This window comes from Bos taurus, chromosome 4, assembly GCF_002263795.3.
Source record: "Bos taurus isolate L1 Dominette 01449 registration number 42190680 breed Hereford chromosome 4, ARS-UCD2.0, whole genome shotgun sequence".
Lineage (NCBI taxonomy): Eukaryota > Metazoa > Chordata > Mammalia > Artiodactyla > Bovidae > Bos > Bos taurus.
This window is the reverse complement of record NC_037331.1, coordinates 33537547-33553256: the sequence shown is the minus strand read 5'-3', so window position 1 is coordinate 33553256 and position 15710 is coordinate 33537547. Positions and strand designations below refer to the sequence as shown.

General features: G+C 40.1%; 1 protein-coding gene across 1 annotated transcript in view; it reads right to left on the bottom strand.

Annotated features, from left to right (window-relative positions):
• Positions 1-15710, bottom strand: part of ELAPOR2 (endosome-lysosome associated apoptosis and autophagy regulator family member 2) — a 221166-nt gene that overhangs the window by 66641 nt on the left and 138815 nt on the right. Inside the window, 3 exon segments of the mRNA NM_001046238.4 lie at positions 7689-7794; positions 12260-12346; positions 15341-15488. Of these exon segments, the coding sequence (NP_001039703.2) occupies positions 7689-7794; positions 12260-12346; positions 15341-15488 (341 nt within the window).

The window sequence follows — 15710 nt, the reverse complement described above, 5'->3', positions numbered from 1 at the left end:
ACAGCAACAAATCAGCATGTCCTTGCTTCTGCTACCAGAAGTGAACAAGAAATATTAATAGTAAGCTCAACCCAGGTCTTTTATATACCATTAATTCAACATCACAAATGTATTTACTGTTTGTAGAGAGCTGGGATGAATACTGAATTGAACAATGAAGTATAGTGAACAGTTAAGAGATTCAGATTTGATAGAAGTATATAATCAGTGTATGAGATTCCATAGTAAGATGGCAGAGTAGAAGGATGTGCGCTCATCTTCTCCTGCGAGAACTCCAAAATTACAATTCACTGCTGAGCAACTGTCAACAGGAGAATGCTGGATCCCACCAAAAAAATATACCCCACTCCCAAGGGCAAAGGAGAAGCCCCAGCAAGACAGCAAGAGGGATGAAATCACATTTAGAACCAAACCCCATACCCACCAGAGATGCTCAGAGGGCTCAAACAAAACCTTGTGTGCACCAGAAAAGTCCTAAGAGATTGAGCCAGACCTGCCTTTGAGATCTGCCTTTGAGTGTTTGAGTGTCTCCTGTGGAGGTACAAGTCAGCAGTGGCCTGCCACAGAGGCAGAGGCTCTGGATGCAGCAGACCTGGGTATGGCATAAGCCTTCTTGGAGGAGGTCACCATTAACCCCATCACAGAGCTGCAGGAACTTACACGGGACTGGGGAAACAGACTCTTGGAGGGCACAAACAAAACCATGTGTGCACCAGGACTCAGAGACTCCACAGAGACTGAGCCAGAACTGTGTTTGAGTGTCTCCTGCAGAGGTATGGGTGGTATGGGTCAGCAGTGACCTGCTTCAGGGGCAGGGGTTCTGGGTGCAGCAGACCTGGGAATGGCATTAGCCCTCTTGGAGAAGGTCACCATTAACGCCATCATAGAAGCACCAGAGCTTACACAGGTCTGCGAAAACAGATTCTTGGAGGGAACAAACAAAACCTTGTGCACACCAGGACCCAGGAGAAAGGAGCAGTGATCCCACAAGAGACTGACCCAGACTTGCCCGTGAGTGTCCAGCAGTCTCCGGCGGAGGCATGGGTCACTGATGGCCTGGTGCAGGGTTGGGGGCACTGAGTGCAGCAGCACATGCATGGGACCTACTGAAGGAGGCCCCCATTATCTTCATTACCTCCACCATAGTTTGGCCTCAGGTCAAACAACAGGGAGACAACACAGCCCCACCCATCAACAGAAAATTGGATTAAAGATTTACTGAGCATGGCCCCACCCATCAGAACAAGACCCAGTTTCCCCCTCAGTTAGTCTCTCCCATCAGTAAGCTGCCATAAGCCCTGTATCCTTATCCTTCAGAGGGTACACAGAATGAAAACCACAACCACAAAAAACTAATCAAATTGATCACATGGAACCACAGCCTTGTCTAATTCAATGAAACCATGAGCCACACCATGTAGGGCCACCCAAGACTCACGGGTCATGTTGGAGAGTACTAACAAAACGTGGTCCACTGGAGAAGGGAATGGCAAACAACTTCAGTATTCTTGCCTTGAAAGCCCCATGAACAGTATGAAAAGGCAAAAAGATAGGGCACTGAAAGATGAATTCCCCAGGTCGGCATGTGCCCAATATGCTACTGGAGAACAGTGGAGAAATAACTCCAGAAAAATGAAGAGATGGAGTCAAAGCAAAAATAAAACCCAATTGTGGATGTGACTGGTGATGGAAGTCCGATGCTGTAAACAATACTGCATAGGAATCTGGAATGTTAGGTCCATGAATGAAGGTAAATTGGAAGTGGTCAAACAGAAGATGGCAAGAGACAATATCAACATTTTAGGAATCAGTGAACTAAAAGGGACTGGAATGGGTGAATTTAACCCAGATGACCATTATATCTACTACTGTCGGCAAGAATCCCTTAGAAGAAATGGAGTAGCCCTCATAGTCAACAAAAGAGTGTGAAATACAGTACTTGGGTGCAATCTCAAAAATGACAGAATGATCTCTGTTCGTTTCCAAGGCAAACCATTCAATATCACAAAAATCCAAGTCTATGTCCCAACCACTAATGCTGAAGAAGCTGAAGTTGAACAGTTCTATGAAAAACTACAAGACCTTCTAGAACACCCAAAAAAGATGTCTTTTTCATTATAGGGGACTGGAATGCAAAACTAGGAATTAAAGAGATACCTGGAGTAACAGGCAAATTTGGCCTTGGAGAATAGAATGAAGCAGAGCAAAGGCTAACAGGGTTTTGCCAAGAGAATGCACTGGCATAGAAACACCCTATTTTAATAACACAAAAGAAGACTCTACACATGGACATTACCAGATGGTCAATAGCGAAATCAGACTGACTATATTCTTTGCATTCAAAGATGGAGAAGCTCTATCAGTTCAGTTCAGTTCAGTCACTGATCGAGTCTGACACTCTGTGACCCCATGGACTGCAGCACGCCAGGCTTCCTTGCCCATCACCAACTCGGCGCTTACTCATATTCATGTCCACAGAGTCAGTGATGCCATTCAACCATCTCATCCTCTGTCAACTGTTCTCCTACTGCCTTCAGTCATTCTCAGCAACAGGGTCTTTACCAGTGAGTCAGTTCTTCACATCAGGTGGCCAAAGTACTGAAACTTCAGCTTCAGCATCAGTCCTTCCAATGAATATTCAGGACTGATTTCCTTTACGATTGACTGCTTTGATCTCCTTGCAGTCCAAGGGACTCTCAAGAGTCTTCTCCAACACCACAGCTCAAAAGCATCAATTCTTTGGCGCTCAGCTGACTTTATAGTCCAACTCTCATATCCATACATGACCACTGGAAAAACCATAGCTTTGACTAGACGGACATTTGTTGGCAAAGTAATGTCTCTGCTTTTTAATATGATGTCTACATTGGATATAACTTTTCTTCCAAGGAGCAAGTGTCTTTTAATTTCATGGCTGCAGTGATTTTGGAGCCTAAGAAAATAAAGTCTGTCACTTTTTCCATTGTTTCCCCATCTGTTTGCATGAAGCAATGGGGCCAGATGCCATGATCTTCGTGTTCTGAATGTTGAGTTTTAAGCCAACTTTTTCACTCTCCTCTTTCATTTTCATCAAGAGGCTTTCAGTTCTTTTGCACTTTCCGCCATAAGGGTGGTGTCATCTGCATATCTGAGGTTATTGGTATTTCTCCCAGCAATCTTGATTCCAGCTTCTGCTTCATTCAGCACAGCATTTCTCATGATATACTCTGCATATAAGTTAAATAAGCAGGGTGACAATATACAGCCTTGACATACTCCTTTCCAGATCTGGAAACAGTATGTTGTTCCATGTACAGTTCTAACTGTAGCTTCTTGACCTGCATACAGATTTCTCAAGAGGCAAGTCAGGTGGTCTGGTATTCCCATCTCTTGAGGAATTTTCCAGTTTGTTGTGATTTACATAGTGAAAGGCTTTGGCATAGTCAAGAAAGCAGAAGTAGATGATTTTCTGGAACTCGCTCACTTTTTCAATGATCCAACAAAGGTTGACAATTTGATCTCTGGTTCTTCTGCCTTTGCTAAATCCAGCTTGAACATCTGGAGGTTCATGGTTCACATACTGTGGAAGCCGGGCTTGGAGGATTTTGAGCAATACTTTACTAGTGTGTGAGATGAGTGCAATTGTGTGCTGGTTTGAGCATTCTTTGGCATTGCCTTTCTCTGGGATTGGAATTAAAACTGACCTTTTCCAGTCCTATGGCCACTGCTGAGTTTTCCAAATTTGCTGGCATATTGAGTGCAGTACTTTCACAGCATCATATTTTAGAATTTGAAATAGCTCAACTGGAGTTCCATCACCTCCACTAGCTTTGTTTGTAGTGATGCTTCCTAAGGCCCATTTGACTTTGCATTTCAGGATGTCTGGCTCTAGGTGAGTGATCACACCACTGTGGTTATCTGGGTTATGAAGATCTTTTTTATACAGTTCTTCTGTGTATTCTTGCCACCTCTTCTTAGTATCTTCTGCTTCTGTTAGGTCCATAACATCTATGTCCTTTATCGAGCCCAACTTTGCACAAAATGTTCCCTTGGTATCTCTAATTTTCTTGAAGAGACCTCTAGTCTTTCCCATTCTATTTGCATTGATCACTGAGGAAGGCTTTCTTATCTCTCTTTGCTATTCTTTGCAACTCTGCATTCAGATGGGTATATCTTTCCTTTTCTTCTTTGCCTTTCATTTCTCTTCTTACACAGATATTTGTAAGGCCTCCTCAGACAACCACTTTGCTTTTTTGCATTCCTTTTTCTTGGGGATGGTCTTGATCACTGCCTCCTGTACAATGTCACAAACCTCTGTCCATAGTTCTTCAGGCACTCTATCAAATCTAACCCCTTGAATCTATTTCTCACTTCTCATAAGGGATTTGATTTAGGTCATCCTAAATGGTCTAGTGGTTTTTCCCTACTTTCTTCAATTTAAGTCTGAATTTGGCATTAAGGAGTTCATGATCTGAGCCACAGTCAGCTCCCAGTCTTGTTTTTGCTGACTGTATAAACTTCTACATCTTTGGCTGCAAAGTATATAATCAATCTGATTTCGGTGTTGGCCATCTGGTGCTGTCCATGTGTAGAGTCTTCTCTTGTGTTATTTGAAGAGGGCGTTTTCTGTGACCAGTGCATTCTCTTGGCAAACTCTACTAGCCTTTGCCCTGCTTTATTCTGTACTCCAAGGCCAAATTTATCAGATACTCCAAGTATTTCTTGACTCCCTACTTTTGCATTCCAGTCCCCTATAACGAAAAGGACATCTCTTTGGGGTGTTAGTTCTTAGTAAGTCTTGTAGGAGTAGCTCTATACTGTCAGCAAAACAAGACCAGGAGCTGACTATGGCTCAGATCATGAACTCCTTATTGCCAAATTCATATTTTAAGAAAGTAGGGAAAGCCACCAGACCATTCAGGTATGACCTAAATCAAATCTCTTATGATTATACAGTGGAAGTGACAAATAGATCAATGGATTAGACCTGATAGAATGCCAAAAGAATTATGGACAGAGGTTCGTGACATTGTTTAGGAGGCAGTGATCAAGACCATCCCTAAGAAAAAGAAAAGCAAAAAGCCAAAATGGTTGTCTGAGGAGGCCTCAGAAATAGCTGAGAAAAGAAGAGAACCAAAAGGCAAAGGAGAAAAGGAAAGATATACCCATTTGAATGCAGAGTTCCAAAGAATAGCAAAGAGAGATAAGAAAGCCTTCCTCAGTGATCAAGGCAAAGAAATAGAGGAAAACAATAAAATGGAAAAGACTAGAGAGCTCTTCAAGAAAATTAGAGACATTATAGGAACATATCATGCAAACATGAGCACAATAAAGGACAGAAATGGTATGGACCCAACAGAAGCAGAAGATATTAAGAAGAAGTGGCAAGAATACACAGAAGAACTATACAAATAAGATCTTCATGATCCAGATAGTCATGACGGTGTGATCACTCACCTAGAGCCAGACATCCTGAAATGCAAAGTCAAATGGGCCTTAGGAAGCATCACTATCAAGAAGGCTGGCTGTGGAGGTGATGGAACTCCAGTTGAGCTATTTCAAATCCTAAAAGATGATGCTGTGAAAGTGCTGCACCCAATATGCCAGCAAATTTGGAAAACTCAGCAGTGGACACAGGACTGGAAAAGGTCAGTTTTCATTCCAATCCCAAAGAAAAGCAACACCAAAAAATACTTAAACTACCACACAATTGCACTCACACACAAGCAAAGTAATGCTCTAAATCCTCCATGCCAGGCCTCAACAGTATGTGAACCGTGAACTTCCAGATGTTTAAGCTGGATTTAGAAAAGGCAGAGGAACCAGAGATCAAATTGCCAACATCCATTGGATCATAGAAAAAGCAAGAGTTCCAGAAAAACATCTATTTCTGCTTTATTGACTATGCCAAAGCCTTTGACTGTGTGGATCACAACAAATACCAGACTACCTGACCTGCCTCCTGAGAACTTTGTATGCAGGTCAAGAAGCAATAGAACCAAACATGAAGCAACAGACTGGTTCCAAATAGGAAAAGGAATATGTCAAGGCTGTATATTGTCACCCTGCTCATTTAACTTATATGCAGAGTACATCATGCAAAATGCTGGGCTGGAAGAAGCACAAGCTGGAATCAAGATTGCTGGGAGAAATATCAGTAACCTCAAATATGCAGATGACACCACCCTTATGGCAGAAAGCAAAGAAGAACTAAAGAGCCTCTTGATGAAAGAGGAGAGTGAAAAAGTGGGCTTAAAATTTAACATTCAGAAAACGAAGATCATGGTATCCGTCCCATTACTTCCTGGCAAATAGATGGGGAAACGATGGAAACAGTGACAGACTTTATTTTCTTTGGCACCAAAATCACTCTGTTGGTGACTGCAGCCATGAAATTAAAAGGTGCTTGCTCCTTGGAAGAAAAGTTCTGACCAACCTAGACAGCATATTAAAAAGCAGAGACATTACTTTGCCAACAAAGGTCCATCTAGTCAATGCTATGTTTTTTCCAGTAATCATGTACGGATGTGAGAGTTGGACTATAAAGACTTGCTGAACACTGAAGAATTGATGCTTTTGAACTGTGGTGTTGGAGAAGACTCTTGAGAGTCCATTGGACTGTAAGGAGATCAAAGCAGTCAATCCTCAAGGATATCAGTCCTGAATATTCATTGGAAGGACCAATGCTGAAGCTGAAGCTCCAGTACTTTGGCCACCTGATGGATGAACTGACTCACTGGAAAAGACCCTGATGCTGAGAAAGACTGAAGGCAGGAGGAGAAGGGGTTGACAGAGGATGAGATTGTTGGATGTCATCACCAACTCAATGGCCATAAAGTTGAGTAAGCTCCGAGTTGGTATGGACATGGTAGCCTGGCGTGCTGCAGTCCATGGGGTCGCAAAGAGTCCGACATCACTGAGTGACTGACCTGAACTGAATCAGTGTATAAGCTCAGCTATTAAAACAACTTCATTAATCAGAAATGTTGTAAATTCTGATTCCTTCCAATTCTGTACCATTCTCTTCTTTCTGTGTCTACCATTTCCCTTTTTCTCCACTGCTCACTAGTTACATACAGACAAGACCCATAAGACCCAGGGAAAAGCTGACTTTTCTTCAGGTTTGTAAGTCCAGGTATCACCAGCAGATGTCCCTACAACTAATGAGTTAGCTTCACAGGAAGAAGCACACTTTTACCATAGTAAAATGTAAATCAAAGTTAAATAAAAGAGAAATCACTGCTTTAAGTAAAAGTAGCTCTGATAATGAACCATGCCAGAACATGCTGTCTACTCTCAGGAGTCAGAAAATGCAGTTGGTTAAGAGAGGCAAAAGGTGTAGGAGACAAGCCAAGATATTTATTTCACTGTTATTTTTATGGATACAGTCGTGACCTGTATAAGTACTATGCCAGCACAATGAAGTCTTCTTGAATGAAGAGTAGGCTATTAATAAAGATTGTTTTCTTTTATTTCAAGACACCTACAATTGTCATTATTTTTACTTTCTCACACAGATTAAATAATTCAGTTTAGGGATTGGAAAAACAAACAGCCAACTTGCCAGAAATAAAACCAGAGTCTCTAGGCCAATATGATGTCTAACCTGCTAATTTTTGTCCCATATCCCCTTGAACCAGCGAAACCAACAATGTAGTCAATATTTTAAATGGGATAGGCGACTACTAAAAGAGACAGATGTGAAATACCTTCAATTGTGATATTTTTTACCAACACTGGCTTGACTGCCTTGGAACCCATAAGGATGCCTGTAGTTCTCCAGTACAGTATGTTTGTGCCTGATTTCAACATTACCTGTAAAGAAAACACAAGACACTCAGGTCAGATAAACCATGCTACTTCCAACCATACCTATATCAAAGTTAATCCCCTATACACTTTTCAACACATTAAAATGAAACACGATTATCTGGAACCCACAAATTTAAATCAACTACTTACTGAGACTTAAGCTTTCCTTAAATTCACATTTTGTAAAAAAAAGAAAAAGTTTGCCAACCCCAAAAATACAGTAAAGAGGGAGGAACAGAAAATTCTTCAAGCGTGGAAGAAGATAAAATGAATTTCAAATCATGTGCATGAAGACTTGGTTTATATTTAAAAGACTCAATTTAGATTGTGAGAGGCACTTAGCCCAATTACATACTGATTGCTGTCACTATTCATAAGTAAATCTCTGGGCTCTGAAAACAAAAAGGTAATAGAATGAGTTTGCTTCCTTTTAAAATTACTTAACAAACAACACTGCAACAGCAACAAAAGAAAAATAGGACTGTTCTTATAGAATAGCCTGATTTGACTCTATGGCTCCAGAATGTAAATGATACAATGTCTAATATTTGCTTCCTTTGCCACCAGAACATTTTTATCAAATTACTTTTCCGATCAATTTCATGCTGATTCAGTCAAGTAAACTAATGAAATTAAAAGATGCTTACTCCTTGGAAGGAAAGTTATGACCAACCTAGCCAGCATATTAAAAAGCAGACACATTACTTTGTCAACAAAGGTCCGTCTAGTCAAGGCTATGGTTTTCCAGTGGTCATGTATGGATGTGAGAGTGGACTATAAAGAAAGCTGATTGCCAAAGAATTGATGCTTTTGAATTGTGGTGTTAGAAAAGACTCTTGAGAGTCCCTTGGACTGCCAGGAGATCCAACCAGTCCATCCTAAAGGAGATCAGTCCTGGGTGTTCATTGGAAGGACTGATTTTGAAGCTGAAAGTCTAATACTTTGGCCACCTGATGCGAAGAGCTGACTCATTTGAAAAGACCCTGATGCTGGGAAAGATTGAGGGCAGGAGAAGAAAGGGATTATAGAGGATGAGATGGTTGGATGGCATCACCAACTCAATGGACATGAGTCTGGGTGGACTCCGGGAGTTAGTGATGGACAGGCAGGCCTGTCATGCTGCGGTTCACGGGGTCGCAAAGAGTCGGACACGACTGAGCGACTGAACTGAACTGAAGGGTGTTTTGCTTTCTCATTTGCCACCCTTATTCTTCTATGGAGTCTGGCTGGGCGAATTCAAGCAATATAAAATTAAAACATATCTGACTACCTCACCCTGCCAGAGAGTCAGAAAAGCTGTACGTTAAATACTCTTCCTTTGTGTTAAGTCTCTATAAGTGAAGAAAGCATATTTGCTGCCAAGGGTTACTTGTACCGTCAAAGCCCAGAGGACTGAAAGCTTAGGTGAATGGATTTTAATTGGTACTAATATCACTTCCAGGCATACAGATCAAAAAAATTACTCTGAAAGGATGCATTATATTAATCACTCAAGGATGAGGTATCTGCTACAACACAAAGGCAAGGATGGATGGTCACTTATTGAAACAGTGTTCAATCTACACGGCAGGCACCATGTTAGGCCCTCCCTATGTATCCTCTCAATGGACATGAGTTTGAGCAAACCCCAGGAGATGGTAAAGGACAGGGCAGCCTGGCATGCTGCAGTCCATGGGGTCACAAAGAGTCAGACGTGACTGAGCCACTGAATAAAATGTATCCTCTCATTTAACTCTGCAAGATTGGTCCTATTTCTCATATGAACTATTAGAGTCAAAGAGACAAAGTCAATTGCCTAAAGAAACACAACGACTATAAACCAGAGCTGCTGCTGTTGTTTAGTTGCTATTTCTGATTTTTGCAACTCCATGGACTATAGGCTGCCAGGCTCCTCTGTCCATGAGATATCCCAGGCAAGAACCCTGGAGTGCTTTGCCATTTCCTTCTCCAGGGGACCTTCCCGACTCAGGGATCAAATTAGGGTATAGTACTTTACCATGTTGTGTTCGTTTCTGCTGTACAATAAGTGAATCAGCTATATGTGCACACATATGCCCTCTTTTTTGGATTTCCTTCCCATTTAAGTCACCACAGAGCATTTGGTAGAGTTCCCCGTGCTATACAGCAGGTTCTCATTAGTCATCTATTTTATACCTAGTAGTGTATATATGTCAATCCCAATCTTCCAATTCACCCCACTCCCTTCCCCGCTTAGTGTCCAAACATTTGTTCACTATATCTGTGTCTCTATTTCTTCCTTGTAAAAAGGTTCATCTATACCATTTTTCTAGATTTTAAATCCATGTCTCACTCCAAAGGGACAGTGCCTCAAATAATAACAGATTTAGGGACTGTGTTACCTAATAATTGCCTTCAAACACTCAGGGTTGTCCTTAAAGAAATAAGCAGTTTACCAGACACAACCAGAAAGGGTAGAATTTTGAACAATGGGTAACAGATAGAAAGCAGGTTTCAGCTCCAGACATGGATGAATTTTGTGATATGCAGATCTGTGCAAAACTGGGCTCAGAACAGTCCCCAAGAAGACAACTTTGAAAATCGCTTCTTGGGGTAACTGCAGAGAAAGCTGGATAAAAGAAACTCAGTTCAGTTCCATTGCTCAGTCATGTCTGGCTCTTTGCAACCCCATGGACTGGAGCACGCCAGGCTTCCGTGTCCATCACCAACTCTGGAGCTTGCTCAAACTAATGTCCATCGAGTCGGTGATGCCATCCAACCATCTCGTTCTCTTCATCCCCTTCTCCTCCTGCCTTCAACCTTTCCCAGCATCAGGATCTTTTCCATTGAGTCAGTTCTTCACATCAGGTGGCCAAAGTACTGGGGTTTCAGCTTCAGCACCAGTCCTTCCAATGAATATTCAGGACTGATTTCCCTTAGGATAGACTGGTTGGATGTCCTTGCAGTCCAAGGGATTCTCAAGAGTCTTCTCCAACACCACAGTTCAAAAGCATCAATTCTTCAGTGCTCAACTTTCTTTATAGTCCAGCTCTCACATCCATACATTATTACTGGAAAAGCCATAGCTTTGACTAGATGGACCTTTGTCGGCAAAGTAATGTCTCTGTTTTTTAATATGCAGTCTAGGTTGGTCATAGCTTTTCTTCCAAGGAGTAAGCGTCTTTTAATTTCATGGCTGCAGTCACCATCTGCAGTGATTTTGGAGCCCAAGAAAGTAAAGTTTGTCACTATTTCCATTGTTTTCCTATCTATTTGTCATGAAATGATGGGATCAGATGCCATGATCTTTGTTTTCTGAATGCTGAGCTTTAAGCCAACTTTTTCACTCTCCTCTTTCACTTTCATCAAGAGGCTCTTTAGTTCTTTGCTTTCTGCCATAAGGGTGGTGTCATCTGCATATCTGAGGTTATTGGTATTTCTCCCAGCAATCTTGATTCCAGCTTCAGCTTCATCCAGCCCAGCGTTTCTCATGGTGTACTCTGCATATAAGTAAAATGAGTAGGGTGACAATATACAGCCTTGACATATTCCTTTCCCTATTTGGAACCAGTCTGTTGTTCCATGTCCAGTTCTAACTGTTGCTTCCTGACCTGCATTCAGATTTCTCAAGAGGCAGGTCAGGTGGTCTGATATTCCCATCTCTTGAACAATTTTCCACAGTTTGTTGTGATCCACATAGTCAAAGGATTTGGCATAATCAATAAAGCAGAAGTAGACATTTTTCTGGAACTTGTTTCCTTTTTCTATGATCCAATGGATGTTAGCAATTTGATCTCTGGTTCCTCTGCCTTTTCTAAATCCAGCTTGGAATATTTGGAAGTTTATGGTTCATGTACTGTTGAAGCCTGACTTGGAGAATTTTGAGCATTACTTCGCTAGTGTGTGAGATGAGTGCAATTGTGCAGTAGTTTGAGCATTCTTTGGCATTGCCTTTCTTTGGGATTGGAATGAAAAGTGACCTTTTCCACTCCTGTGGCCACTACTGAGTTTTCCAAATTTGCTGGCATATTGGGTGCAGCACTTCCACAGCATCATCTTTTAGGATTTGAAACAGCTCAACTGGAATTCCATCACATCTATGGTTAGCTTTGTTCGTAGTGATGCTTCGAACTCAAGGATCCATCCAATGCCAAGAGTCACTGATTAATATCTTTCATATGATTACCACATCTGTAAACTTACATACCCAGAGGTTCTGTATATTAATTCTGAGTAGACTTCATTCCTGTTAATGCCTCCCTTGAAAAGCAGGACAGTTGAAGTGTGATAGGAAAGAGCAGGGAGAGGGAGCTAAGGAGAAAAGAAAAGGAAAGAAAATAATACTAGAAAGAGCCTGAGTCCATGAAACTTAGGGGCAATTTCTTCCCTAACTAGAAATTTCTAAATTAAAAGATAATTTTTTTCTTTAAAATAAACTTTTAAAAATAAGTTTGAGAAAATAAAGGAGAAGAATGGGGTTGGTATGAGAGAAGAGCAGAGAGAGACTTACAGAATGAGAGCCCCATTCTCCATTGTCTGTGAGTTTTACCCACTTGTCAGCGGTGGTGTCCATCTCCTGGCACTGATCATTCTGAATCTGTGGAGTAAACATAAGGGCCCAGTAAAGCTCAGTGAACAGTGTTTTTAATTAGATGTGTCACTCATCACAGGACAGGCTACAAGAGCTTCTTTCAATGTGTAGGAAACAACAGCCACGAGTAATTATCAATAAGTAAACACACCAGATCTCTGGAGCCTGAGTGACAACTGCATGAGTATGTAGTTCTAAGTGAATCTTTCTCATTATTGTAACAAAAAGACAAGCCCATTAAGAAGTTGGAAATTGGGCAAGCAGGAGCATGGGAAGCAGAGGAGGAGAGGGGAGTTAACACTGAAAATTCACATAGAGGAGAAAAAGTCATTGCAAAAATGTAAAAGCTTGTGTTCACCATGCAGGCCCAATAGTATAAAAATAAATTTTATTTTTATAAGATTTAGGGCCATTTAAACCTTAAATTAATAAATAAATGAAATCTGATTTGTTTTCAGTTCCCCAAGACTTAATCCAAATGTGTACATAAGTGGCTATAGCCAAAGTCAAAGACCCCGGTTGGTATTTGGGGACAAATGTTGATACTTTACAGCAATTCAAATAAATACAGCTAATATCTTCAGCACCAAACATCTTGTGCTTTCCAGACAATTCTTCTAAAATACCTAGGAGTTGGGACATACCTCTCCAAGTCTACAAAAAGTAAACAGACATCAAAAATGTCTGTGTAATTTTTTTATAATCTTGATTTCTTGAGGCTATATTTACAGTCTTGACTTCTCCTCGTAGCTCCTGCAATGCAGGTTCAATCCCTGGGTCAGGAACATCCCCTGGAGAAGGAAATGGCAACCCACTCCAGTATTCTTGCCTGGAGAATCCCTTGGACAGAGGAGCTTGGCGGGCTACAGTCCATGGGGTTGCAGAGAGTCAGACATGACTTAGCAAGTGAGCACATAATAGTCAGCATCAAAGTGGGGTTGAAATAATATCTCATCATCTGTACTTCCTCCAAAATGGCTATTTCTCTATTCTTTAAGTTATTTTTCCACTTTATTCATTCCCCTGACTAATTTCACAAACAGCATTAATATCTTGTCAGTAAGAGCTATTTCCTAAAGACTTGACTAACTAGAAAACCGATCCTTTTAACAGCCAAAACCAGAGAAAATCAGCTACTAAGGATATTTGCTTTAACTGAATTTAAGTACCATATTTATATTATAAGCATAATGACAATCAATACGAATGTTAAGCCATTTTTAAACAGATATAAACCCTTTATATACCTTTTTTGGTCCATATTTGCATAAACTGAAAGCTTTTTTCTCAGCAGATATCATACATCTAGTGTTGTTTTGACAGTCTACTAGCATTCTGGAGATCTGAGTCCTCTCGTTACTCATTCTAAAAGTAACTAGTAAAGGTATAACCTTGGTCCAATCACTTCTTCTGTCTAGGTTTGAGTTTCATCATTTAAAAAAAAAAAAAAAGTATGTGTGGAGGGGAGAGCTGAATGAAACTCCCAGACTCCTAACATTAAATATTTTACTGCTTTCAATCTGTAACGTTCACAGGTACATCTGCATCCTTTAATCTTCAGACATTCCCTTTCCATTAACTACTAGCAGGATGGACATAAGGCACTGACTGTCTGAGTCAATAAATTGCAACCTATTAAGCTGAAACATCAACAAAAGAGGAAACATAAACTCACCATCCCTTTTCAATCCATAACCAGAAGAACAAAGGCATCACTGAGAGGAAGCAATGAAACTTCATGCCTTAAGAATACCTTCACTGACAACTCTCAAAGGACTTAATAGACAACACAGAACTAAATGTTTATTCAAACAATTATACAACTACCTTGCTTTTTAACTTTATTTTAGTAATATTTCAAAAATATCCCATGGAATATGGAGTTATTCACTCTGAGAAGTGTCTTGCAAACAAAATATAACTTAAAAAGCCAATCTGTTTGAATACTGCTTAATATCTTAAACTCATCAAAGGATATTAAGAGTAAAGAGGGTTCTTAAAAGGTCTGGTCTACAATCCTCTTTATGAAAAGGAATGTTGAGAGCTGAAAAGTTAGTTGTCCAGTAACACACAACCAGCAACTGCAGAATTGGGACATGAGCCAGAATCTCTTGACTTTAAATCTTAGGCTCATATATTCACAAAAAATACTTCCTAGCAAACTTTTGATTTAGAAATTTCCATTATCAAGAGCAATATAAATTTGCTTTAGCATTATCAGTACATTTATCCCTGAAATCTGGGCCACAGAAACATTTTACAAGATATTTTCCCAGTTACTTGCACAACACACATACTTTTTTTCTTTTTTGGTTTAAGAAGTCAATTGGAACAATTTTTTCTTAAGCATTTGAGTCACTGCCACAACAAATATTTGCACAATTAGGTACAGTTTACATAAAAATAGCTAAATAATCTTTGTGGTAACATCCTGTTCTGTTAGACTATTATTTTATCCTATAGTCTTTAATGTTATTTAATCTCTTGCCAGAGACATCAACTACCTCATCCCTTGATTTCTTTATATTGTACAAAACTGGGATAATCAGCAAGATACAGTCATTTCTAGTTCTGTAATATCGCCCATGAGTACATTTAAATAATTCAAATATTTAAAATTGAAAACAGAAGAAAAATATTTTAAAATAAAAACCAAGATTGGTGAAAACATATTTTTAAACAAAATAGCATCTATCACTATAAAAAAATTAAATGAATCTCAGGAAATATATTCAACACACAAAAAGTCTCAACCAAATGGTCACCTAATGATCATATCCAAAAGGAAAACAACCTGAATGTTATTCTACAAGGAGAGAACTCAGAGGTAAAAAAATAATTATTAACCAGAAAGGATTATAGAAAAAATAAATATTTCTTATTGAAAGCTTCAGTTAACACAAAAAACCAAGGCACACATTGAAATGGAAACAAATGATTAAGAGAAATTTTACATGAATGCCCTTTAAAAACTGAATTCTAGAATATAAAAGGCCTTACAAAGAACTCAAAGAAGATGTTGTTGTCCACATATTGGTACTCAAAGAAGACATAACCTGACTTCTTGAGGTGCACAGCATAGATCAAGGATACTGTGCAGTCATCACGATTGGACTCTATGTAGTTTCCACGAGGGACCCAAGAAGAGCTGTGGAAACAAAACCATTTCATGTTAGCATTCAGAAACCTCTCTGTTCACAAGTTCTATAACCGAGATTTAAAAGCAGTTCTGTCAACAAAGCGCAGCAGGGAAGTCTGAAGTGCATGTGGACCCCAAAGGCCAACACCACTGCTTGAAAAAAGGTTCAGGTCTTGTGGCGCATAACTTCCTAAAATCATCGTGAGATGATGCAATTAATGTGCCATGCAG